Raw genomic sequence first — 26641 nt, 5'->3', positions numbered from 1 at the left:
ATAATAATAGAAGCATGCTACTGGAACACTAATAATCTAAATGCAATCTATCACTAGAATATAATAATCAAAAGAATCCAAGAAAATCAACTAAGTAACAAGATCATGCAGCTAGCGATCAGAATAATCATCCAAGTAACAAGGTCATACAACTAGATAAAATTAATACTTAAAAATCTACAACAAGAGACGTAGTATGTCGAGCGAAATAATTCAAACAAGAAAACTCTCATGTATATACCATATATATCTTAAATTGTAGATAATTAAATATTAACCTTGATCTATGTATGAAAGAAATACAACTGGCCTACATCTCACAAGAATTCATACTTAGCCAAGAAACGAAGTCATGTAACTAGTCATCCTATAACAGGTCACTGGTTCACATCTCACACAGAGTCAACGCTCATATTATCAGATAACTGACTGTTCATAAATCTCCTACGTGCATCCAATACCTCTACACGAATTGGTCAGAGGACTACACGTAATCTGATTCCTGTCTGGCCCGAACTCAAGCAGGACTCGGGTGACTACACGATTTTTACTGACTAAAGTGACTACACGAATTCACTTTAGCCTAACAAACCAACCCCAGTGACTACACGAATTCACTGATGCGAGCCTGGAAGATACATCAACAGCCACATCTGATCACATGAACCAAGACTTCCTCATCCCAACTCTAAATTCAATTAACGCACACACACATGTCACTAAGTCTTGTTCATAACGCACAATGCCACTAAGTCATGAACTATTAAGGGTTCTCAAACACAACAAGCAATAATAAATGAAACAACCAATCATGTACAACAGTGTCATAGCATACCACGTAATTAAAATAAGAATCATGGAATCGACGATTGTTTTGCACATAAAATATCGTGGTTAACAACCATCCATCACACGTTCATAAACTAAATTAATTCAAAATAGATAATTCTTTTACAAAATAAATTCCTTTCAAATTATCTCTCACCATAATTATTCTAAAAATAATCTCTTAAAATAATAAATTCATAAATTCAAAATAATCTCTTAAAATAATAAATTCATAAATTCAAAATAATCTTTTTACAAGATAAATTCTCATTAATTCAAAATAGTCTATTTTCCCAAAATAAATTCTTTTAAAAATATTTATCATTCTAAAATGATTTCCTTTCACAAAATAAATTCTAAAAATATTATAATTATTCAAAAAATACTATTTATCACGTAGTTACGATTCATTTAATACTATTCATCAAACCCACGTAGATAATTATTAACAGCTCTAAAAATTATACGAAATAAAATAACGGAACGAGGATCTTGCACATAATAATTTATGATAATCTAAAAATTAAAATAAATAACAAACAAGGTTGGGAATCTTGCCTTGGGAATATTGTCGAGGATGTCGTAGAGGGTAGTGGGGGTCATCGGGTGTCTGTACGGGTCACAACGAGTTCCGTGGCATGTCGGAAAGTTAATTGTGTGATAGAATACAAAAAGGAAGGTGTTAGTAGCGATTAGCGATATTCAAAGCGATATAACGAGAGTTAAAAATGAGCCTAAGTGAGAGGGAGATACCGTGTGATAGATAGTATAAAGGGCTACACACCGGTGAAGACGGTGACGAAAACGGAGACCGGAGGTGGCCGGAAAACGCGTGCGAAGTCGGCACAACGTTGCTGTTTTCTGCTCGCTGCTGCCGTCGAGCGATGTTTCGGACGTTACCGAGAGAGATAGAGAATGAGTTAGAACGTGATATAAATTAGAGGTGATAGACAACATGTAGGGCTACTCATCAGAGAAGAAATCAGCGGAAATGGAGATCGAAGGTGATCGGAAAGTGCGTGCGAAGTTGGCACAAAACTGCAAAAATCTGCTCGCTGTTCGGTCGCTGTTCGGGCTTGTTCCTCGCTGTTCGGAGTCTTCTCTTGCTATCCGGTCTTGCAAAAGGTGGGAGGAGGTTGCCGGGGTCGTCGGGGTGTCTCGATGGGTTCCGACGGGGCTGTGCGGGGATCCGGCGGGGTTGCTCGGTCAAGAAGGGGAGAGAGGAAGCGGAGGTGATGGTGGTGGCGTCGGGGATGACTGTCGTCGTGGTCGGTGTGATTACGATTTCGACGGCGCGGTTGGCTGCGTTGGGGGCTGCCTGCCGCGTTGGACGACAGGATGAAGGAAGAGGCAGGTATGCGAGGCGGAGAAGGACAGGAGGAGCTTGGGGCGAGAGGACGTGGTTGAGGAAGTTGAAGGGAGCGGCGGGCGGATCAAGACGTGGAGCTCGCTTGGTGGAGGATGACGGCACTCGGCTGGTTAGTAGGCAATGTGGTGAGGAGAGATGAGGATGAGGAGAGGGGGAAGAGGAGGGTGGGAGAGGAGGGGTGGCGCGGGTTGATATTTGAACCAGAGAGGGAGAGAGAGGAGGAGTGAGAAGAGAGAGAAGAGAGTATGCTTCTGGGTTCACGTGAGTTTGTGAGGGCATGGGGGAGCAATTACTGTTTCATTGCTTGAGCTTCAAGTTCACAACTCATATAGTCTCTCTTAATTACTCGCTAATTACAGAGTCGATCTTCGTGCTTAGTTCTATAACCTAAGCCAGCTACACGTCATCATTAACCAAAACTGCAACCTAGTGATGTGTTCACTGTTCTGCAATTCTTATTACTGTACTGAGTCCTCTGCACAACCTGCGCCAAGCTTGTTTTCGTCCTCGAGTGTAAACTCTGAATAATATCCTTACTTTAATGAGGCCCAGGCCTTGTTTATTGAACGATGATATTTCAGAAAATATATTTGATTTTTATATGTCTAATTTTTTGTTTATCAGTACAAGCAAATTATTTACAGAAAATAAATACAGAAGTATATGCATAATGTGGAAGGGGGAAAGGGGTAAGTACATAGAATATGAGGAGATAAGAGGAAAGTATAGAAGACGAAAAGGACTAATACAATTTTCTGAATCAATGGGCCACACTGCTATGAGTTAATCGTGTATTCAGATATGTACCTTGTTAGGCAATGTAGTCATACCAGAAAAAAGGAAAAAGGAAAAAGGATTGCACGATACGACAAAGATGCTGAAGAATGTATGCATATATGAGTTTATTCCAAAACTCACTATCATTCAAATGTAGTAGTCTTTCTTTTTCCTTCAAAAATGTAGTTTAACATGAGGCAAAGCCTCTATGCTTCTGCAAGAGAGTTGCAACAAATAGTAACAGCGCCATGAAAAATCCACAGGCCTAATGCTGGTGATGAACTAAGTGAAGCCCACAAGCTATCCGAATGTCTTAAAAGCCCTGCGATCACCACAAGGTTATCAAAGTGAAAGCTATTCATCTGTTATTAATTCATACACTGTCAATGTCAAGGTAAGCAACATGGCAAAACTCATATTTTTCCTTTCCTTCTTTTGGATACCTAAAGTACTTCATCAGTTTGGTTACCCTATAATTGAAAATCAACGATTTCCAAGCACAGGATTTGAAGGGAGATTAGTTGTTGCCGTTGCGAATTTACAGTTGTAATTATCAAGGGTCTCTATTGAATTGGACATTCGGTTGGAAAAAATGTGAATTTGAGGATTTTTCTCAAAGCTAGTGCATATAATCACAATACTTAATAGCATGGATTGAGGTTCCAAACACGTCCAACTTATCAACATCACAAGGGATTGAAATGGAATCATCATAAATTACCTGGTAGCATGGATTCAATTTTATGATACCCAAATTCAAGTGTGAAGTACTTCTGAATTAAAAGGTATGAATAGGACCCTCTGGTAAAATTTGAAGAACATTAATGACTTAGCTATTCCATTGCATCCATCTCTTTAGTCCCATATAAGATACTAGCACAGCTTGTTGGATGTCTGTCAAGTCCTTTATATGGTAAACTATGGTGACAGATCAACTACTGTGAAAGGCAATTGTGATGGAACACTGTTAGCCCGTAGCTATAATGTTGTTCTGCCACTTGCTCGTCCTTCTTGTTGCATACATCTCAATCTAGTTACCTTTTTTTGTTTTTCACTCTCTGCTACTCATAATTCAGATGTCCTAATTAACAATCTTTTATACTTAATGCAATATAGTTTATGAAATATTAGTTGCACATGAATCTGCCCATGCCACCACTACTGCATATGACAAATAACACTTGCTGGTCGGCGCATCTGATATACATATCACTTTGTTATACTAGTTTTATGCTTTTGCTGATGTCAAGCTTACTTTCCATTGTAATAGGCTAAGCATAATTAAATATATAATTCTGGACCTAATTTTACAGATAAAGACAATGGTACAACGCGGAATGGAGGGACTCATTTCAAATAAGGTATGTGTTTATGTATTTGATTAAAAAATTCTATGATTGCCAACGAAATTGACAGGTGGAGATGGTCTTTTGCCTGGCACTGAAACCTAATATGTGGAAAAACTAAAACAATAGAGTTTGCTTTGGAGATTGATGTGATTATAATACTCTAGAGAGAAAAAGACTACAGTTTCCATGTGATGCTTCTTGCTGGTAAATCTTATATCACAAGTTACTTTGTAAACTACTACTTTACTACTCTTTTTCAGTAGAAGTTTTCAAGAGCCTGGTTGATGAATTGAACCGTGAGTCTAGGATGCATCACTTCTTTGCATTGGTTAAATGAACTATGAATATCTTGTGTCTTGAGCTCTCTAGTCCCAGCTTTATATCTTTCCTATGCTTCCAGCTAACATTAGCTACAGATACTTAGCTGTTCCTAGTATTCTAATTTATATATTTTTGAAGCAAAGCGGATCTGAATCATTTTTTAATGATGATTTTACATTTTAGGATATGGCAGATTAAGCCCTCTGATGGAAGCTAATTAATGCTTCCTAATACTTGCTTTGAGTCTATTAGTGTTGTGAAGGCTGTTGTTAAAAAAAAGGTGAACCACAGTTGACTTAGAAAGTTGGAGGGTTATAATTTATTCTGAGTAATATTTTATTTGCTAGCTTCTGTTATGATAATTAGAAGTCATAGCAACTTGTCATTTAAATTTTTTTTAAATAGACAAGTATATTAATAATATAATATTGCAACTTGCCCCCTCTACTTATTCTATTCACTGTAAAGCAATGACAGGAAGCTCTTAATGTAAGGACTTATCAGGGGTTTAAATCCCATGGTCTTTGTGAATTGCTCATTTACATGAAGTTCTCCATTATCTTTAAGTTTTCTCCCTTACCATTTTGATATGCCGGGCTGAAGAAAGTTGGGGTGTCACATATAGACATGTTAGATGTAATTAACTTTAATATTCTATATTATGTTTTTCGATCTACACTGCCGCCTAATAATGTCTATTATTAGTTTCATCCATGTTTGTAATATATATCCACTAAAGCACAGCTTATCTTCATATGTAACTTTAACTGATTAGTTTAGCTAATGTAAGACAATGTACTGATTCTTGTATCATTCTCTTTGTTCGCATTGCAAAACAGAATGCTTATTGTTTTTTTTTTTTGAAGAAAGCAGACAGTGAAAAGAACCCGACTTCATATCTTTTTCGTTAGTTTTATTTTATTAAAGCAAAAGTGATAGTTAAAGTTATCTTTACCCATATTTGTTATTTGAAAATCAGCTAACAAAAGCATTGGATGTCAGTTTTATGATTTATCAATAAAGTGGCTCTTGGATCTGTCCCTTCTACACTGTAGTCTTTGACAGGCTTTAGATCAGTTATAAGTTACAGGCCACCACCCATTCCACCTTAACTAGGAATCTTGCATTTTACTTAAAAGAACTAATAATTCCAACCATAATATATCTACTTCTTGAATAATCAAATTTAACCAAATTCTAATCAGACAAATCCTATAAGATTGTCGATGATAGGAACTTAACAAGTCAACTTCAGCACCATTATTCATCTGTCTGTACATTAATAATGCTTTTAGAAAAAGGAATCCAAATAGTTTATATGAACTGTAACTGGCTTCTGTTCATCTATATGATATCAGTTACCCTCAATTGTCTTGTGCCATCAACTCATTAAACTGTGAATTACTATTAGATATTAGATTCCTAGGCCCTTCTTTCCTTTTGCCTAGGATTCTGCACAGATATGAGCTCTTTCCTTTTAACGTATTGAATGAAGCATTGGTATTTGTATGTCCATAGATTCTTCACACTACTTTAATTGATGTTTCTAAATCAATTATGGAGCAAAGCAACATAGACACACACAAGACAAGGACACCATTTCCTTCAAACGGGGACCATACTCGTGTTCTATTTTGCAAAGCTTGCAAGTTGGTTCTTACGGAAGAGAAGTTATCATAATTCTCAACTAAACAATAGGCCATTTATTCCACAAAAAAAAGTTGATGAAGAGATTCAAACTTAAGGCTTACCTCATGCAAACCTTAATTTAATGAAGAGATTGAGTATTTATTTGGTAGGACTTCCTAGTGTCATTAAGACGGGTAATGCTAACAATATTACAAACCTCTATTTTGTATACTACAGGATGCAAGTTCTTTGTCATGAATTGCAATCAGGTTCCATGTGTTCCTATGTCTAAAAAGATTTTTATGTTTTATAGGATGAAAGTAGTATAAAATTAGTATTACCATTGGCAATATTCTTTCAAAGAGGGAATGAGGGGAACGTGGGGTCATGAAAAATGAAAATTTCTATAGAGGATCCTTTACCCTACGGAGAGGTAGAAGGATTTGAGACATGTCATCCGACTTAAAGTTGATAGTAGCCATCCAATTTTGAATTTTTGTTACTACGTATGTGTCATGTGCTATAGACGCATGTCAAGATCTTCTATCTCCCGATCCCCACGTGAATTTCTATGCAGTGCCCCCCTTAGATTCTTTTTTCCCAGGTCATAAGCATGCAAATCTTGTTGTCTAGTATTTGGCTATTTCCCTCTGGGGTGTCCTAATTATGAGAGCATTCAAGGCAAATTCACCCACATACTGATGCTGATCGTACTCTATCTTTGCTTGCAGCGGTCAGAGATTAGTTTAGAAATGAAGAATCAACATGCCTTCACTCTTGGACTGCATATGGGGAACCCTTTGGTCCAAATATATATGGTACGTGAAGATTTTATACAGGTGGGTCATTTAGAACAAGATGCTGTCCAAGTTTACACAGGTGGATCATTTAGAAAAAGATGTTGTCCAAGTTTATACAGGTGGATCATTTAGAGCAAGATACTCTCAATAAATGTAGATGATTAATGCTGACAATTAGGACTCGTGTTCTTATTTATTATAGCAGTAGCATCAAGTATGAGATCTATACTACAGTTAACATTATTTCAACCAATATAGGTCTTTTTATCAATATTAGCCAACGAAATTGTTTAGGCTTTGTTCTAGGTGGAGTATCCATACTTTTAGGGAATAAGGAAATTAGAGACTCGAAACAAGGACATAAATGTGATTTATTCACCGAAAAAAACGTTCAACAGCAAAAAGGGGAAGACAAAAAAAAAAAAAAAAGTTTTCTATCAACTCATTATAATGGCAGTCCCTAGGGTCTGCCACTTTATGTTTGTTGAGATCATCTCGTGTCAAAGTGGTACTTTAGAATGAGCAGTGCCTTAATGTTCCCATTTCTAGGATTTGTTTGGCGGCTAGAGGAGAATAGGGGAGAAGTGAAGGTAGGAGAATTCATTTATCCCGTTAGGAAAGCTTTTAATAGGGAAATAATTCCCCTAAATTCTCCAGCAAAAAGGGGAAAAAAAAAAAAAAAAAAAAAGTTTTCTATCAACTCATTATAATGGCAGTCCCTAGGGTCTGCCACTTTATGTTTGTTGAGATCATCTCGTGTCAAAGTGGTACTTTAGAATGAGCAGTGCCTTAATGTTCCCATTTCTAGGATTTGTTTGGCGGCTAGAGGAGAATAGGGGAGAAGTGAAGGTAGGAGAATTCATTTATCCCGTTAGGAAAGCTTTTAATAGGGAAATAATTCCCCTAAATTCTCCTCTGATCAATAGAAGTTTATTCCCTCCCTAAACGGAGTGGAATGAGGAGAAGGGAATTCTATTACCTTCCCATCTCTTTATCTCCCATATTTTCCCTTACTTTCCTCCGTCACGATGAAATGCCAAAACAGAGCCGTAGATATCTATTGTGGACGTTTAAAGATTCATCATATCTACCGTCGTCTTAATTGAGGAGCCCAAACAAATTTTATCAAATAAAGGCATGTTAGCCTCTCACCTGTGTTTGTTTATGTCCATGATGTTAGCAATCACTTTGTCCGTTTTTGTCAACGAAAAGAAAGTCCACCTCGTGTTTGGCAAGCTGAATTGGTTTAAGGATTGTGCCTACTCTTGCTAATTTTTGATGAGCGGTTTAAAACACCCAAAAGTTAGTGAGTAATTGTGGATTACCTAATTAATACTACCCCCACAAAGCCATCTATCTGTACGATGTTAGGAGACGCGAGTTTTGGTAATTAAGTTGACGAATCATATGAAAACTTAAATGGATTCGCATCAATTATAGTGTTAACTTCACGTAGCTACGAACTAGTATGATTGAGACCACTTGCTTCTCCAAGGGAAGAGGTATTTTATTCCACAAATGTTTTCAGAAACATGAAACACAGTATGAGCCCTTTTTTATTGTTTATGTTTTAATTTTCTTATTGGATAAGACACTAATCACACTCCTTTACTTTTGGTTTAAGAGTCAATTACACTAGATTGGATGATTGATTGGTCTACTAGTTCAGTTCTGTGCAGCAGACTCTTGAAAGCACACATGATACATATGTTGTAATATTAATACGTGAGTATAGTCTCACGTTAAATAGGATAAGAAAGAGGAAAGAGGAATGAATTTAAGTAGTCGTTGGGACTAATAACTAACAGCTTAAGCTTTTAGGTTAGAATTGATTCGTAATCTCTATTTAAGATCCATTAACTCTAAATAAGTTGCGCATGATTGCTCCACAATGGCGTAGAGAAAGGATAATGATAATCTAGTATCCGCTAATTAAGACAAAAATAGAAATTAGTATTCACTCTTTAGACGAAAAGTAGCTTTTGAACCTCTAGGAAAAAGTAATGTCATATGGGGTTCTGTTGTAATCTTCTACAGCATAATACACAGCAAGTAACAAGCGAAGCAACTCTGAAAATTAACAGTCAATCTCGATTTAATTTTCTATCCCAATCGTTATCAACAATACCAGCTCCCATTGTTTTCTCAGACAAAAACGGTCATAATCAATTTGACTTTGCAATACTTGCTCCCTATTATATCCCTAAACTCTATAATCACCAATGAATATAACATATGGAAGTTAAAATCTTAAGAAAAATAAAAGCAAAACAAAGAAATAAAAAACATTTTCCTCCAGAAAGTAGAAGAAACGGAGCCGGCAACAATCTCTTAATCAAGCTCAATCCGAAGAAAACACTCAACTAATGACTTACAAATTTAAAAAAAAAACAACAAAAAAAAACCCCTCTCTAAAAACCAATCTCAATCCCAAATCCAAAATGTACACTCACTGTCTCTTTAATTATTATCTCCATTAAGTCATAGAGGAAGAACAGAAGCAGTACTTCTGGAGCTCCGACCGAACGAAAACAACGACCTCCGTATCCTCCCGCTCCGCCTGCGCCGTCTCCCTTCGCCACTCCGAGCCTCAGCCGGCAAAAACGCTCCTGCACGACAATACAGCTGCCGGTCATCGTCGACGAGCTCATCGGCAAACGACGGCCTCGCGTATGCGGGTGGACGGCGAACCTCGTCGTCGCCTCTCCCCCTCTCATCAGTCGATACACTCATCGCCCCATGGCTCTTCATTTTTCTTGCAGTGTCTCGCTCCTTCCGGGCTGGTGGCTGCCCGGGCGTAGCTCAGCCCTCCATCTGGTTCTCGCGCCCGTCGGAACACTCGGCTGGACTGAATCCGGCTTCGCGGCGGTCGGGGGAGGCGTCCGAACGGTGGCATCGGCAGGCAGGCTGATGGTCAGCGCGGCAAGAGGGGGGCAGTTGCGGCGTTGAATCTGGGGGGAAGCCAGGTCGTCGACTGCAGTCGATGTTGGAAGGCGTGGGGCGCAGACGGAGGACGCGGAAGGAGCTGCTTGGTCGCGGAAGCTCGGAGATGCAGACGGAGCAATTCGGCACGGTGCGAAGGCTTCGTTTCGGAGGAGAAGGCGGGCTGGTGGGGATGGAGTTGATGGTGGGGATGTCGAGGCGGCAGCGCAGGGGGCCGGAGGCGGGGGAGGGGGAGGAGGGGGTAGGGGGGCGAGGCGGCTGCGCTGCGGCGGCGGGGGAGGAGCGTGAGGCGGAGGAGGAGGAGGTCGGGGGCGCGGGCGAGGGCCCAGTGGTAGGCCAGCACTTGATGACGAAGATGTAGTAGCAGAGGAGTAGACGGCGTGCGTTTTAGGATGGCCCCAGCAGGATCAGAGATCGCCAGGATATCGGGAAGCTTGTGTAGGAGTAGTGAGGGCGTGACGGTGGCGGACATTATTTCATGTAGGAGAGAGGGAGAGGGAGGAGGGAGAGACGTAGAGAGAGAGTAGAGAGAGAGAGAGGATCTGGGAGAAGATATATAAGGGGTGTTAATTGTTAATTATCAGCGGCGAGGGATCGAGTTAATTAGTTAATTGAGGTTAGTGAGGTTGCGGGATGCGACTGGTTTTTTGTTTTGTGGAAGTAAAAAGGGACCCCCCGGGGCTAGTTACTTTTTTTTTGTTATTTTTTTTTAATAAAGAGATTATGGAAAGGTGTGAGTTGATTGGGGGTGTGGAAAGTGAGGTGGCTGTACTAAAAAGCTGAAAGCGAGAGGTTTGGAATCTAAACAAGTGAACTGATTGGGGGATGTTTCAGGATTTGGGAAAAAGGTGGGTGATGTATGGGTGATGCATGATTGATGTATATATATATGAAAGTAATTGGAGAAAGTATTCGGTGAGGGGGAGGGACGGCCCAGGGCATGAAACGTGTATTTACGGAATGTCGTATGTCAGATTTGAAGATGGATCTTGAAATCTAATGATCCGATGGTTAGCATCATCTGGGTGCACGTTTAATGTCATAGATCCGGTTGTACTTGATACTTTTCCAAGAAATTGACCTATTAGAGTGTATCCATCGCGAATTGTAGTAAAGAGATTGGTACTTAATCGTTTTTCAAGGGAAAATGTAAGTACTTAATCTTTTGAAAGCTGTTCCTTTTTTTTTACTTTATTTTTTCCTTTTGTAATGAAATTTGTGAAATGATGTGAACATGACCTTCGTCTGAAGAATTCAGATATCTGCTTTTATAAATGAGTCAGATCTTAGTAACAATATCTGTAAATAATAATTAATCTCCCAGTGCTTGTGATGGATATCCCGACTTCATAAAATATCCAATTTTTTACCACATTTTATACGTAATTATCTTTACATCAAAGTTTATTCAATTTCATTTTGAATGTAATCCTCATGAAAACCTGGCTCAAGGCGGTCTAATTAGCAACATTGACATAAAAGTAACTTCTAATATAAGTCTTAAATCTAATAGAATAATAGATCATGACATATATTGCAAATGAAACTTCAATATTACTGAAATAAACTAAAGCATTCGAGAAAACATCAAGGTGCAGGCGCGCACATGATTTGACAATGAGAAGTCCAACAAAAAAAGTCTTAGAACTAGTCGGTTGGCTTTTGACTTGTATGCATGTATGTTGGAGATAGGTAAAGAATTTGGTAGAGAACCTAATTATTGCTCTCCTTTTTCTTCCTTCTTCCGAGATCTTCCCCTTCGTTTTAGTTGTTTGATAATTGTGAGAACGCGGAGGCAACTCGTACCCCAACATGGGCCCCCATTAGCCCATGCTTGCTTCTCTTATAAGTTAATAGTCAACAAGATTCTCTCCGCTCTTTCTCTCTCTAATTTCCTGGTTCGTTATGAATGGAGGAGAGAGAAAAATAGTAGTAAAGTCATGCTCCCCACCATGCAAGCAACATGTGATGGTCAAAGTTGGTAAATGTAGGAGGAGATCCACACCATTTGAATGGAGACGTGCTGGTTTGTAAATTTCTTGCTTGTTACTGTTATTTGTTTCTTTTTTATTTATTTTTTAAAAAGGGGTATATATTGGCTTATGTTCATATATTTAGAGACATTTCTGACACTCAGAGGCTGTTGACTCGTAACATAACGAGGAGTGCAGGTGGAAAGGGCAGTGGGTTCCTGCTCTTTAACCGATCAGTGACACGCTAATCCATTACTCTTTGTTGGAAACTTGGATGGCTTGGAGAGGAAGTAATAAAGCGTGTCAACTCTAGTTTGTTTTGATATTATGGTCAAACTGATCAAGAGGCACCTTAGTTTTCTTAAGCAAGCTAATTAGTAGTTCCGCTTGGGTTTTGTTTTTGGGTTTTCATAGAAATCACTTTTAAAATTATATGATTTTAGAGAAATCACTTTTAGTTTATAATTTATGCATAAATCACTTTTAAAGAGTTTTTGTCGTTGTAATCAGCCGACTAGATCCACTTATCAATTAATTGCTTTATGCAATTGATCTCATCTAAACTTCATTAAAGATCATCTCTCTAATATACTGATATTTGACAACTAATTATTTTGTGCATGAAAAAAATGATCCTAAGACTCCTAACTCAACTAAAGTTTTTCAGACGAGATACTAAAAAATGTCCTGATTGGCGATGCTAAGGAGCAGAGGTAGAGTAACTAGACCCAGTAAATGAGAGAGGAGTGTGAAGGTGGTCTAACTAATACAAATATACAATCCATCCACTCTATGACCTATCCCAATCCGCTGCTTGTCGCAAGGATCTTGCACAACACATGATTTTGAATCAAATGAAATAATACACCCAGAATTAACAAACCGACTAATGGAAATAAGATTCATAATGACTTGAGGAGCACATAGAACAGATGGTAAGGTGAGGACAGATGATGTAATGTCACCACATTGAGTTACTGTAAAAGGAGAATTGTTAGAAGTACATATGAATGAAGATGTAATAAGAGTGCGATTTTGAATCAAAGTATGGTTAAGGATCATGTGTAGTGAGGCACCTGAATCAAATATCCAAGGAGTTGAGTTACCTAAAGTAGCAGGTAGAGCAATCAGAACTGGAAAGAGTCTCAGTTATAACGAGATTTTGTGCAGCAAGACTATCAATGATGGATATTTGAGTAGTGTAAAGACAGTTGGAAGCAGAAATAGTTTGACAAGTAACCATATTCCGAGGATGATATGAAGCCTTTGTAGGACAATTTCGCAGCCAGTATCCTAAAAGCTTACAATTTGTGCATGGACCCAAAGGTGATGCTAGGCAATCTCGCATCTAGTGTCCGTCAAGCTTACAGTTGCAACAAACTCCAGAAGAAGTACCTTACTTGTTCATGATAAAGATAGCAAAACATGATGGAGTAGCGACAAATGTTAAAGTGATCGGATCATGACAACGGATAGCGTTGACAAGATCTAAACTATGGGAAGCACAAGAAAGGATGTCGATAAAAAATAACCAATGAACAATAATGATAAACAATACAATGAACAATAAACAGTTGTTTGTTGGAAAATTTGTAGTAAAAGGACAATGAAAGAAAAATTGACTTGTATTCTCTCAAAATCAATTACAATTTGGATTCCGATTACAAAAGAGAGGAGAATGAATTTGATTCTCCCCTTTGTTTAAAACTGGGTTCTTCTTGGTGGCAATAGAGTGCCTCCCTCGAATGCTCGCGTCGAGTTTGCTCTCCGTTGACGATCCGCACGTCTTGATTCACTGGAACGTGGTCTTCTCCTCACGATTTGACGTTGTGGAGAACTTACGTGGCAAGTTTGAAAATAACTCTTAACGAGTTAATAACTCAGAGCGAGTTTTAGAAGAACTTGCAGAGCAAGTTTTGAACTCTGATCGAGTTGATAACTCTGAACGAGTTTGGACTCTTGAAAAAGAATTGATTTGAACCGAAAGTTCGGTTAATCAACCAAGAGAATGCTCCTGTTGCCGATCTTGAAGATGATCTCCGTTAGAGAATGATGCCGATCTCCAAGAAATTCCCCCTTTACTGCCAAGTCTAAGATCCCAAAAGCCAGCCCTTGACCGAATCTCCCTCTATTGATGAGACAAAATCCCATCCCTTAACTCAATTGAGTTTCTCATATTTATAGGGGATTAAGGGTGGTAACTGCCCCTTAATCCGCTCCTAAGTGGGGCGGAAATCCCTTAAATCGTGGGGAAAAACAATTCCTGGAACTGTTCAGTTCGTGTTTGAACGAGTTAAATGCCTAAATTGGCGTTCTGGACCTTAACTCTGCATCTTAGAGATGAGACGCAGAGTTGGGCGCTCGCTGGGAGTTGAAACGCACAGGCCGTGCTGTTTTAGAGATGAACTCTGTGTTTTAGGCTGAAAACGCAGAGTTGGGCCTGTTTTAGGCTGAGAACGCACAGGTCGTGTTGTTTTAGAGATGAACTCTGTATTTTAGGCTAAAAACGCAGAGTTGAGCCTGTTTTAGGCAGAAAACGCACAGTTGGGCCGTAACTCTGCGTTTTGATGTTATATCACGAGGATAACCTCTGCGTTTTGAGGTTATAACGCTGGTTCGACCTGTGCGTTTTGACTCTGTAATGCAGAGGCGAACCTTAGGCGGGCTTGGCGAGCTTTAGGCTAACTCCAATGTTCTGACGAAGTCCGGTCTTGCAGACGGACTTCAGAACATAACTTGCTGCGAAGAACATGTCATAACTTTCAAACTGTACGTCGGAATTGGACGAATTATATATGAAAATCGGCTATCTCGACGAGATGGAGCCATCCGAACCAAGCCAAAGGCTTTGGTTCGCTTCATCCGTTTCACCAAATTCCTTACGGTTTGAGAGATATCTGCGTTTTAATATGAAGAGACCGTCAATTTGTAGTCTCTTTTGCTAGAGCGTTGCAAAGATCGTCACCTTGTAACATTCGCCTTGGCTCCTTGAAAATATGAAAGTCATCAGATTGTAACTCCTGATATCGATTGTGAAGGCTGTTGAATTAGAGCTTTCATCAGTTGTCGTGAAGGTCGTTGTTTTCGCCAAAAGTCGAATTTGTTGTCGAATTCATTATATCTTCGGTCGATTACAATAAATTCAAAGAAAACAGCCTTTTTATAAGACTCTTTTCCACAACAAAAAGAAAATTACAACTCTTGAGAAAATAAACGCAGGATCGTTGTTTGGATCACTGCTTTCGTGGGATCTTTGCCTGTCGTGATGGGTTTATGATTCTGACTTCGTTTATCGAAGTGAGAAATTGAAACGATATCTTATCGAAGTAAGATAGTCGTTCTTCTTGAAATCAAGTCAAAGCCTGATTATCAAGGAGTGGCCGAAAGTTCAAGACCTCTGCCCTCTCTCTGCTTTGGATTGCTTTGAAGTGCTCAAAAATGATCCGCCTCTCCGAAAAATGGCCTTAGGAGGGTATTTATAACCTCCAAGAACAGTTGGTAGAAAACAGGTTCGCGAGACAGTGTTTGCTGTCTCGCTGGGCGAGACAGTGTTTGCTGTCTCGCTGGGCGAGACAGTGTTTGCTGTCTCGCTGGGCGAGACAGTGTTTGCTGTCTCGACCCGCGAGACAGTAAATACTGTCTCGGAAACAGTAACCGCAGGCAGTTTTCGTTTTAACTGTCTTCCCACGTTTCAAACTCCGTTATTTTGGCAGTTATCCACGTGATTCTCGCCCACGACGTTTCCCACGTTCTTGAACAGTTAGTGGCCACGTGTAGGGCAGTTGTAAAGGTAGTTTTGACCATCTGAAAGCTAGACAGTAAAGACTGTCTCGCGTGGGCGAGACAGTAAAAGTCTGTCTCGCCAGCGAGACAGTAAAGACTGTCTCGCGTGGGCGAGATAGTAAAAGTCTGTCTCGCCAGCGAGACAGTAAAGACTGTCTCGCACGGCGAGACAGTCAAGTCTGTCTCGCACGGCGAGACAGTCAAGTCTGTCTCGCACGGCGAGACAGTCAAGACTTGTGTTCTTCTGCCTTTTTTGGATGATTTCCTCTTGAGCTGTATTTGGATATCTTTCAGCATTTTTTGACGCCTACAAATACCCCCTCCAAAGTATTCCAGACTCAATCTTTTATAGAGGAGTTCTGGGATGCTTTGGATAAGATAGATCTTACTTACGATGTTTAAAGGTTTGACCAAGATGGGAATTTGAGACGATCCTAACTGTTTAAAGGTTTGATCGTTCAATTTGTGGACCTCTCGTTCATGGAACGAATCGAGAGGGGATTTTGGCTTTGGTCCTAACTGTTTAAAGGTTTGACCAAGATGGGAATTTGAGACGATCCTAACTGTTTAAAGGTTTGATCGTTCAATTTGTGGACCTCTCGTTCATGGAACGAATCGAGAGGGGATTTTGGCTTTGGTCCTAACTGTTTAAAGGTTTGACCAAGATGGGAATTTGAGACGATCCTAACTGTTTAAAGGTTTGATCGTTCAATTTGTGGACCTCTCGTTCATGGAACGAATCGAGAGGGGATTTTGGCTTTGGTCCTAACTGTTTAAAGGTTTGACCAAATGGGAATTTGAGACGATCCTAACTGTTTAAAGGTTTGATCGTTCAATTTGTGGACCTCTCGTTCATGGAACGAATCGAGAGGGGATTTTGGCTTTGGTCCTAACTGTTTAAAGGTTTGACCAAATGGGAATTTGAGACGATCCTAACTGTTTAAAGGTTTGATCGTTCAATTTGTGGACCTCTCGTTCATGGAACGAATCGAGAGGGGATTTTGGCTTTGGTCCTAACTGTTTAAAGGTTTGACCAAATGGGAATTTGAGACGATCCTAACTGTTTAAAGGTTTGATCGTTCAATTTGTGGACCTCTCGTTCATGGAACGAATCGAGAGGGGATTTTGGCTTTGGTCCTAACTGTTTAAAGGTTTGACCAAAATGGGAATTTGAGACGATCCTAACTGTTTAAAGGTTTGATCGTTCAATTTGTGGACCTCTCGTTCATGGAACGAATCGAGAGGGGATTTTGGCTTCGGTCCTAACTGTTTAAAGGTTTGACCAAATGGGTTTTGTGAGGGAAGATTGATCTAACGAAGTGATCGAATCTCATCTCAGCAAAAGAGTGTTCGAAAATCATAATAGGAGCTTAGTATTTATCATTCTGTCCATAATAATCGGGTTATCCCTAAGAATATTATATTTAACATTCTTCCAGGAACTTCCCATTACATGAATTATCGACCCCCAGCTTTCTTTGTAAAACTGGGTATAACGAGGAGTACGTTAACCTCAGTCATATGTTCGGGTTATCCTTAAGAATATAGGATTCTCCAGGAACTTCCCGTTAAGGAAAGGAAATAGTTTAGACTCATATACCTTTTGGAGTATCGAGGAGCAGTTTATACTCGTATACTTTTCGGAGTGAGGGGAAACAGTTTATACTCGTGTACCCAATGGAGTTATATGGTCGTCTTTACTCGACTTCTTTCGTCGTTATGACGCCGGAGTCAATTAGGGCTTGGATCTTATTTTTGAGTCCAAAGCAAATCTCAGTGGGATGAAGAACCCTTCTGTGGTACGCACAGTAATTTGGATCCATAATCATTTTAGCACCATCCTGATCTTTAATAGGTGGTAGCTCGATTTTGTCATTAGCGAGGAGGTATTCCAAGATGGCTGGAGCTTCATCATCTTCGAAAGAATATTCCTTTTGAAACCTCGGATCGAGAGTCGCATTCTCAATGATTGCAGATGTCATTGGTTGGCCTCTCTCAGCTTTCTTTCTTTTAAGAAAGTGCTCAGCTTGTTCACCCCGAGATTTTAACTCCTTCCAAGTTGTGGATGGCACGACCCCCAGAGCTTCCAAGACATCGATGGAGAGGTTATTGTGGCATGTTTGCAGGATGAACTCCTTCGTGATAGGATCTCTGCAATTCATTGCTTTGTTACGGAAACGTTTGACAAAGTTGTCAACTGACTCTCCGTCTTTTTGCTTCTCATCTAGAAGGGTTCCGATTGACACTTCGGTGTCATCATCAAAGAAGTTGCTGAGGAACAAACTTTCCATGTCATCCCAGCAATTGATGCTCCCTGGCTTGAGCCGTCGGTACCAATCGAAGGCGGGCCCACGAAGGGTGCCAACGAATGACCGGATCATTAAGGCCTCGTTTCCAGAGATTATGCCCAAATGAGACTTGAAATAAATCAAGTGTTGAATCGGCGAACTCTTCCCTTCAAACGGTGTGAAGTTAATCAGATTGAATTTGGTCGGGTATGGTATTGAATCCCATTCCCTCGGATAAGGACATGGAATACCCGTCTTCTTAACTTCTTGAGCCGTCATCAAAGCATTGATTTTGTCTTCAAGTTTTTGCATTTTCCCGTCATCGTCTTCATTTCTTTCTGAATGATGTCGAGTAAAGATAATTGGACCACCCCCAGTGAGAGGTGCTATTGAACCACCCCCAATATCGTTATTGGGAGGATCCGTTAAACCACCCCCAGCGTTATTGCCATTGGGAGGTGTATCAGCCATAATGACTTCATCCACCTCTGGATCACTGTCATCTACAACATTCCGAGTGTGGTGGCTGGATTCAAATCGCTGATTGGACTTAGGAGGTTGAGGCTGTTGAGTTATCAGTTCTCTCATTTGTTGGATAGCCAACTTTATTTCTGTCTTCACTTCAGCTCTAATTTCATCACGTTGTTTGGCTAGAGCTTCCTGAAGTATTTGAGTGAACTGATCAGCAGTGATTGTGAATACTTCTCTGATTTGTCCTGTGCTAGACATTGTATCATCAGAAGCGATTGCAGAATAAGTGTCCGAGAGTTCATCCTCTGACGACATCCCTTCATGCATTCTCTTGATAGCTCCTGGTCGGAGTCGAGACTTCCGTCGGGCAATTCTTGAATTGACTTTTCCTCCCGAGGAAAAATCGGGTCTTGATTCACTCGAGTGCCATTTAGACTTCCTCTTGTCAGCCATGTTGATGGTGACTTCAGGGAATTCATCATCTTGAGCAGCTGATTTTCTCTCGCGGAAATGTCTCGGCTTAGGCTTCGACGATACAGAGACTCTTCGTGGGATGGCTTCTCGTTTGAAACAATCACATCCTGATAATGCTGCTTTAACGAGTCGCGCACAGGAACACCGAGAGTTTATTTCTCGAATAACTCTCTTTCGAAAATTATTCACAACCTCAATTTGATAATACGATTCATTGGTATGATTGCCAAAAAATCGTATCGTCTGTTGGTATGATCTCCCAGGTATGACGATATCATTTGGTGAATGCGTCTTCTTCTGGGGGTATAAAACCTTGTTGGCATTCTCAGGACAATTTATTTTTGTCTTTGAGCGATCCAAGGTTATGTTGGGAGTCGCACGTCTGAAACCACCCATTTGCGGGTATGGGGTCTTAACGGGCTCCGAATGCTGATTTTGCATAAGTCCAGACTTTGGAATCCAAACTTGACGAAGTTTTGGTGATTCTTTGGTCACCATTTCCTTTCTCTTTTCTCGTCTTTGTTGTGAGAGAGCATGGGCATTAGCAGCTTTTGCACGACGTTTTTGTATACGTTCTTTGAGGGTCGAACGAGTCTTTTTGACAATAGTCCATTCATCCGTCGTTGTTTTAGCAGAGATACGAGTGATTGGTTGTTGAGACAACTGAACCACTCGATGTCTCCTCGACTCTAGGTCCGCGTGGTAACGAACCCCGTCGGTTTGTTCCAAGGCTTTAGCCATTTGGCGAGCACGGCGTTGACGTTGTCTCCGACGAGCTCTTTTCGTTAATGCCGGCGGGCTTTGATTCGATGACTCTTTAACTAGATAAGAGCCATTGTGAGCAGAAGTATTGCGAGTGAAATTCTCAGCAACAATCAAGCGAGAGTCTTCATTTTGTGCCTTCTTTGGCATGCAACTCTTCCTCAATTGTGAGATCCTCTTGTACTTGCGAGATAATGAAGATCTTGAAGAGGATGATGAGAGATATTCCTCAAACTTGATCTGGTCGAATTCGTATTCGACCATAGATTCAACTGGAATCTTGATCGGCTGCGACACGACGGTCTCGGCAGCGAGACCGTTGGCTCCCACTGTGGTCACCAGCTTGTTTGCGTCAAAAGTTGGTTTCGTTGTGGAATTCATTATATCTTCGGTCGATTACAATAAATTCAAAAGAAATAGTCTTTTTATAAGACTTCTTTTACACAACAAAAGGAAAATTACAACTCTTGAGAAACAAACGCAGGACCGTTGTTTGGATCGCTGCTTGCGTGGGATCTTTGCCTGTGCCGGGAGCGCTTTGACTCGTGGACCACCAAGTCACAGATTCTGATTGAACCGTGAGGGGTTTATGATTCTGACTTCGTTTATCGAAGTGAGAAATTGAAACGATATCTTATCGAAGTAAGATAGTCGTTCTTCTTGAAATCAAGTCAAAGCCTGATTATCAAGGAGTGGCCGAAAGTTTAAGACCTCTGCCCTCTCTCTGCTCTGGATTGCTTTGAGGTGCTCAAAAATAATCCGCCTCTCCGAAAAATGGCCTTAGGAGGGTATTTATAACCTCCAAGAACAGTTGGTAGAAAACAGGTTCGCGAGACAGTGTTTGCTGTCTCGCTGGGCGAGACAGTGTTTGCTGTCTCGACCCGCGAGATAGTAAATACTGTCTCGGAAATAGTAACCGCAGGCAGTTTTCGTTTTAACTGCCTTCCCACGTTTCAAACTCCGTTATTTTGGCAGTTATCCACGTGATTCTCGCCCACGACGTTTCCCACGTTCTTGAACAGTTAGTGGCCACGTGTAGGGCAGTTGCAAAGGTAGTTTTGACCATCTGAAAGCTGTCTTACGTGCGAGACAGTAAATTCTGTCTCGTACGGCGAGACAGCAAAGACTGTCTCGTGTGGGCGAGACAGCAAAGACTGTCTCACGTGGGCGAGACAGCAAAGACTGTCTCGCGTGGGCGAGACAGTAAAAGTCTGTCTCGCCCGCGAGACAGTAAAGACAGACTGTCTCGCACGGCGAGACAGTCAAGTCTGTCTCGCGTGCGAGACAGTAAAGACTTATGTTCTTCTGCCTTTTTGGATGATTTCCTCTTGAGCTGTATTTGGATATCTTTCAGCATTTTTTGACGCCTACAGTCGTCAGATTGTAACCTTCAGCGATCTACGTGAAAGTCCTCAAATTATAGCCTTATGGAAGTCGTCAGATTGTAACTTCCGTCATCGGTGTTTGATGGGGATCAGCTATCTGTTGTGATTTTTAGACAGCCTACAACAGTAATGAACAGCCTACGGATAAACAATATCGTCCATGAACAGTAACCGACAATGAACAATGATACTTGAATAAATAGTACCACGAAGTAGCAAGGTTAGGGGCTAGGCGTTTGGGTTTTTCAAGCCCTTGTTGCGATTTGTAAATAAATATGAGAGAGGGAAGAGAGGAAAAAACAAATCACAGAACACACAGAATTTACGTAGTTCACTTCTCGATGAGAGAAGCTACGTCCATGGCTGCCGCAGGAGAAAATTTCACTATTTTCGTCAGTTTACAAGTTGCCCCAATCACCCTTTTAATAACATAAGGGTTAATACAAATAGGAATCTCAAACAGTTCAGAAAAAACGAGCCCAGGCCCAAAACTCGACTCGCAGTCGACCGCACTTGACGTCGCGATCGACCAGACAAAACGATAGAAACCACGTAAATCGATTACAGGGTCCGCGATTGACCGGACATGTTGCCGCGGTCGACCGTCAAAAAATCCAGAGACCACCCTATCTTGTGCACGTTCGCGGTTGACCGCAGCTTGTCTCGCGATCGACCGTAAAGCCTCCAAAGTGTTTCCTTTGTCCAGAACCTGTACTTCATCATTTTTTCCTGCAATGTTACTGTTCCTCTTCAATTAAGCAAATAGGGAAAGTCGGATAGTTAGACTCCACATAGCCTAACAATCTTCCACTTGGAGACTAACTTTCAATCTTCACCACCTTTCCTTGTGGCGACGGCCTCCCATATCATCAAGTAATGAGGTCAATTGAAGTTGAACACAACTTCAGTTTCTTCGTAGTGACACCCTTCGTAAGCATATCAGCCAGGTTCTTTCTTCCTTGAATCTTCACAAATTCCAACATGTCATCATCCAATGTTGACCTTATAAAGTGATAACGAACCTGTATATATTTGGTCCTGCATGAAAGGCCAAATGGATGGCGCTCTGGCTGTCACAGTGTAAGACACGTAAAACACTCTTCTCACTTTTCAGTCCCAACTCCTTCAAGAATCCCTGCAACCATATCATCTCTTTGCTAGCCTCTATCACAACAACATATTATGTCTCTGTAGTCGACATAGCAACGATCTTCTGCAACTGAGAGACCCAATTGATGGTAGTAGTACCCAATGTGAACACATACCTCGTAGTGCTCCTCCTCTGATCTATCTCACCAGCATAGTCTGCATCAACAAATCCCTACAGAACCAATTTGCCTCTCTTGAAGCATAGACAATTTTCTATTGTACCTCGCAGATGCCTTAGAATCCACTTTACTGCTTCCTAATGATGCTCTCCTGGATCTGACATGAATCTACTCACAGCTCCCACTGCATGGGTAATGTCAGGTCTCGTGCACACCATAGCATACATAAGGCTTCCAATGGTTGAAGCATAAGGAAACTTCATCATGTATTTTTTTCCTCATCAGTCACTGGACACTGCTCTTTGGTCAACATGAAATGATTAGCTAAAGGTGTGCTAACAGCCTTAGCACCACTCATTCCAAACCTCTCAAGCATCCGTCTAATGTAATCGGCCTGAGATAACCGTAATGTGCCCAAAAACTTATCTCTGCTAATCTTCATCCCCAATATCTGCTTCGCTGTGCCTAAGTCCTTCATGTCAAACTCACTTGACAACTGCTTCTTCAGGTTCTTGATCTCACCCATGTCTGAACCGGCTACTAGCATGTCGTCAACGTATAGTAACAAAATAATGTAACTAGTGTCAAACTTTTTGAAGAAACAATAATGATCAGCATTGCACCTGGAGTATCCGTTCCTGTGTATGAATCCATCGAACTTTTTGTACCATTGCCTTGGAGCTTGTTTCAGACCATACAAGCTCTTTTTCAATCTACATACCATCTTTTCTTTACCTTTCTGAGTGAACCCTTATAGCTGTTGCATGTATATTTCTTCCTCTAGGTCACCGTGGAGGAAAGCTGTCTTCACATCTAATTGCTCGAGATGTAGATCTTCAGCTGTAATAATACTCAGAATCGATCTGATAGTAGTCAATTTGACTACATGAGAGAAGATTTTTGTATAGTCAACTCATTCTTTCTGCTGAAATCCTTTAATCATCAATCTTGCCTTGTATCTCTTTGAACCATCATGTTCCTCCTTGATTCTTTATACCCATTTGTTACTCAAGGCTTTCTTTCCCACTAACAACTTCGTAAGTTCCCAAGTCTTGTTAGAGTTCAATGACTTTATTTCACCTTTCATAGCAAGCTCTCACTTGCTTGCATCATCTACTCGACATGCATCATCATAGCTTTTTGGCTCTCCACCATCACTTAATAATAAGTAGTTCAAATGAGCTCTGGGCTGTAATGATCTCACTTGCTGACCGCCTCAACTCTCTAACGGGTGAATTAGGATCTGCATCTTCATTTGTCCTCTCTGAAGTAATCTCCTCCATCATCTCTTCTCCAGCCTCTTTTGCTGCTTCCTCATCAGAACTGGCTTCAGGGCTGCTTCCATCTAGAACATCATCTGGCTCGAAGTATGTAGACCCATGCTGCACCGAATTAGTGGATTGAACAGCATCACGATCTTTGTAGAGGATGTCTTCATTGAAGACAACATCCCTGCTTCTGATAACTTTCTTATTCTGCTCATCCAAGAACTTATAGCCAAACTCATCACAACCATAGCTAATGAAATAACACTTCAAAGACTTAGAGTCAAGTTTGTTTCTAACATGATCACTCAAATGAACATATGAAACGCAGCCAAAAACTCTTAGGTGAGAAATGTTTACATTCTTTCCACTCCATACTTCTTCAAATATTTTGTGCTCCAAAGGCACTGATGATCCCTTGTTGATCAGGTAGGCAGCTGTGTTGACTGCTTCTGTCCAGAATTGCTTTGGGAGTCCTGCTTGTAGTCGCATGCTTCTGGCTCTTTCAATCAATGTTCTATTTATTCGTTCTGCTATGTCGTTCTGCTGAGGTGTACCTGACACTGTTCTCTCCAATTTGATGTCACTATCATAGCAAAACTTCTTGAACTCTGAATCTTCATATTCACTGCCATTATCTGATCGAAGCTTCTTGATCTTCAAACCTGTTTCATTTTCTACCATAGCCTTCCACCTTTTGAAGACTTCGAACACTTCTGATTTGTGTTTTATGAAATAGACCCAAGTTTTTCTCGAGTGATCGTCTATGAATGTCACAAAATATAACCTTCCACCAGTAGACTAGACTGATGCTGGACCCCACACATCTGTATGAACTAGCTCAAGCTTCTCTTCCTTCGGAGTTCTGCCAACTCTTTTGAAGCTTATTCTCTTCTGTTTCCCAAAGATGCAACTTTCATATAAATCAAAATCAGCTGACCTCAAACCTGGTAACTTTCTATTCGATTGCATAATCTTCAGGCCTTTGCTACTCCTGTGACCAAGTCTTTGGTGCCACAAATTTGGATCTTCCTTGCTCTCAACCACTGCAATGGATCCACGTGCATCTGTCGTTACATAGATAGATCCACTCTTCGTACCATGGGCTACAATCATAGATCCCTTGGTGACTTCCACATATCACATGCGAAGATTGATATATATCCCTCTTTTGCCAACTGTCCTATGGAGATCAGATTCTTCCTCAAGCTATGAACATGTCTTACACCATTCAGCTTCCATATAGACCCATTGAGTTTAATCTGCACTTTTCCTTTTCCAACTACATCACACGGTTGATCATCACCAAGGTAGACTTTTTCTAAGTTTCCTAAAACATAGTTCTCAAATAAATCTCTATTTGAGGTAGCATGAAATGAAGCTCCTGAATCCAGCACCCACGATTATGTCTTGCTCTCCAATGAGCAAATAAGGGCATCTCCCGAGGCGACGTTCGCTTCAGTCTTGCTCTCTTTATCTTTCTTGGGTTCTCTGCACTGATTCTCATAATGCTCAAACTTGCCATAGTTCCAGTAGTCAATCTCTTTCTTACTTTTGTGATTTCTGGACCTTGACTTGTCGTTCCTCGAATTAGGTCTTCCACGATTATTCCCTTTATTTCTGTTTCTGTTTCTACCTCTGCTCTCAACATTCAATGCCCGACCCTGAATTAGAAACTCCTTCTTGCCTTCTGATCTCCTCAGTCATAACCATGTCTGCAACGTCTGAAAACTTCAGTTTTGATTTTCCACATGATCCGCTAATCGAAATAATGATGTCCTTTCAACTATCATGCAACTGACCAAGTATTAACATGGCTTAAATTTTATCATCAAATTTAATATTAACGGAGTTTAGTTGATCTGTGATCTTATTAAACTCATTCAGGCATTCCTTAAATTTTTGGTTCTCAGACATCCTCAAATTAAACAGCTTCTTTATGAGATGTACCTTATTCGCCACAGAGGGTTGTTCATACATACTAGATAACACAGCCATGAGATCCGCCGTCGAATTCTGATTCTTGATGTTGAAAGCTACAGATTTGGACAGGGTCAACCTAATTGCTCCAAGGGCATTCCGATCTAATAGCTTCCACTCTGCATCCTTCATATCCGCCGGCTTCTCTCCCAACGACAAATATAGATCCTTTTGATAGAGGTAGTCTTCCATCTATATCTTCGAGAACCCGAAGTTCGTCCCATCAAACTTCTCGATCTTGGACGTCTCCTTCTCAGATTCCATATCTCTGACCTCAAATGGTCTGCGCCGAACCTGGCAGCTCTGATACCACTTGTTAGGGGTTTTTAAGCCCCTGTTGTAATTTGGGAATAGATATGAGAGAGTGAAGAGAGGAAAAAACAAATCATAGAACACACAGAATTTACGTGGTTCACTTCTCGATGAGAGAAACTACGTCCACGACTGCCACATGAGAAAATTTCACTATTTTCGTCAGTTTACAAGTTGCCCTAATCACCCTTTTAATAACATAAGGGTTAATACAAACACGAGTCTCAAAACAATTCAGAAAAAATGAGCCCAAGCACAAAACTCGACTTGCGGTCGACCGCACTTAACGCCGCGGTTGACTGCACATAACAACAGAAACCACATAAATCGATTACATGGTCCGCGGTCGACCGGACATGTTGTCGCGGTCGACCGTCAAAAAAAATCCAAAGATCAACCTGTCTTGTGCACATTCGCGGTCGACTACAGCTTGTCTCGTGATCGATCGTAAAGCCTCCAAAGTGTTTTCTTCGTCCAAAACCTGTTCTTTATCATTTTTTCCTACAATGTTACTGCTCCTCTTCAATTAAGCAAATAGGGCAAGTCGGATAGTTAGACTCCACATAACCTAACACTAGGTTTGGCTGAGATCTAGTTGACAAGGAGGAGAGTGAGGAACATGAGAGAAAATATGATCATGAGGTTTGGTGGTGAACACAAATTG

At 40.6% G+C, this 26641-nt stretch overlaps 2 protein-coding genes across 11 annotated transcripts in view; one reads left to right on the top strand and one right to left on the bottom strand.

The window, feature by feature from the left end:
- The window catches only part of LOC109837516, a 31084-nt gene extending 23815 nt beyond the window's left edge, over window positions 1–7269 (top strand). The window contains exons 2-6 of one of the 10 annotated variants that reach the window (XR_002246304.1): window positions 3238–3368; window positions 3478–3759; window positions 4288–4335; window positions 4450–4527; window positions 7005–7269. Coding sequence is in view for 1 of the 10 variants with exons in the window: in XM_020405797.1 (XP_020261386.1) it covers window positions 4288–4335; window positions 7005–7205 (249 nt within the window). In the remaining 9 variants the exon portion in view is untranslated. Of the gene's footprint in view, window positions 1–3237; window positions 3369–3477; window positions 3760–4287; window positions 4528–7004 lie in introns of all 10 variants that reach the window. The other 9 variants (XR_002246306.1, XR_002246303.1, XR_002246300.1 and 6 more) reach the window with 9 other exon arrangements.
- LOC109838755 (uncharacterized mitochondrial protein AtMg00300-like) lies at window positions 24487–24801 on the bottom strand. Its single transcript, XM_020407175.1, has one exon. The coding sequence runs from the start codon at window positions 24799–24801 to the stop codon at window positions 24487–24489; it is 315 nt and encodes a 104-aa protein (XP_020262764.1).

Source organism: Asparagus officinalis, chromosome 4 (assembly GCF_001876935.1).
Source record: "Asparagus officinalis chromosome 4, Aspof.V1, whole genome shotgun sequence".
In the NCBI taxonomy this organism is placed as follows: Eukaryota; Viridiplantae; Streptophyta; class Magnoliopsida; order Asparagales; family Asparagaceae; genus Asparagus; species Asparagus officinalis.
Note: the sequence above shows the minus strand (reverse complement) of the source record. Positions and strands in the feature narration are given on the sequence as shown.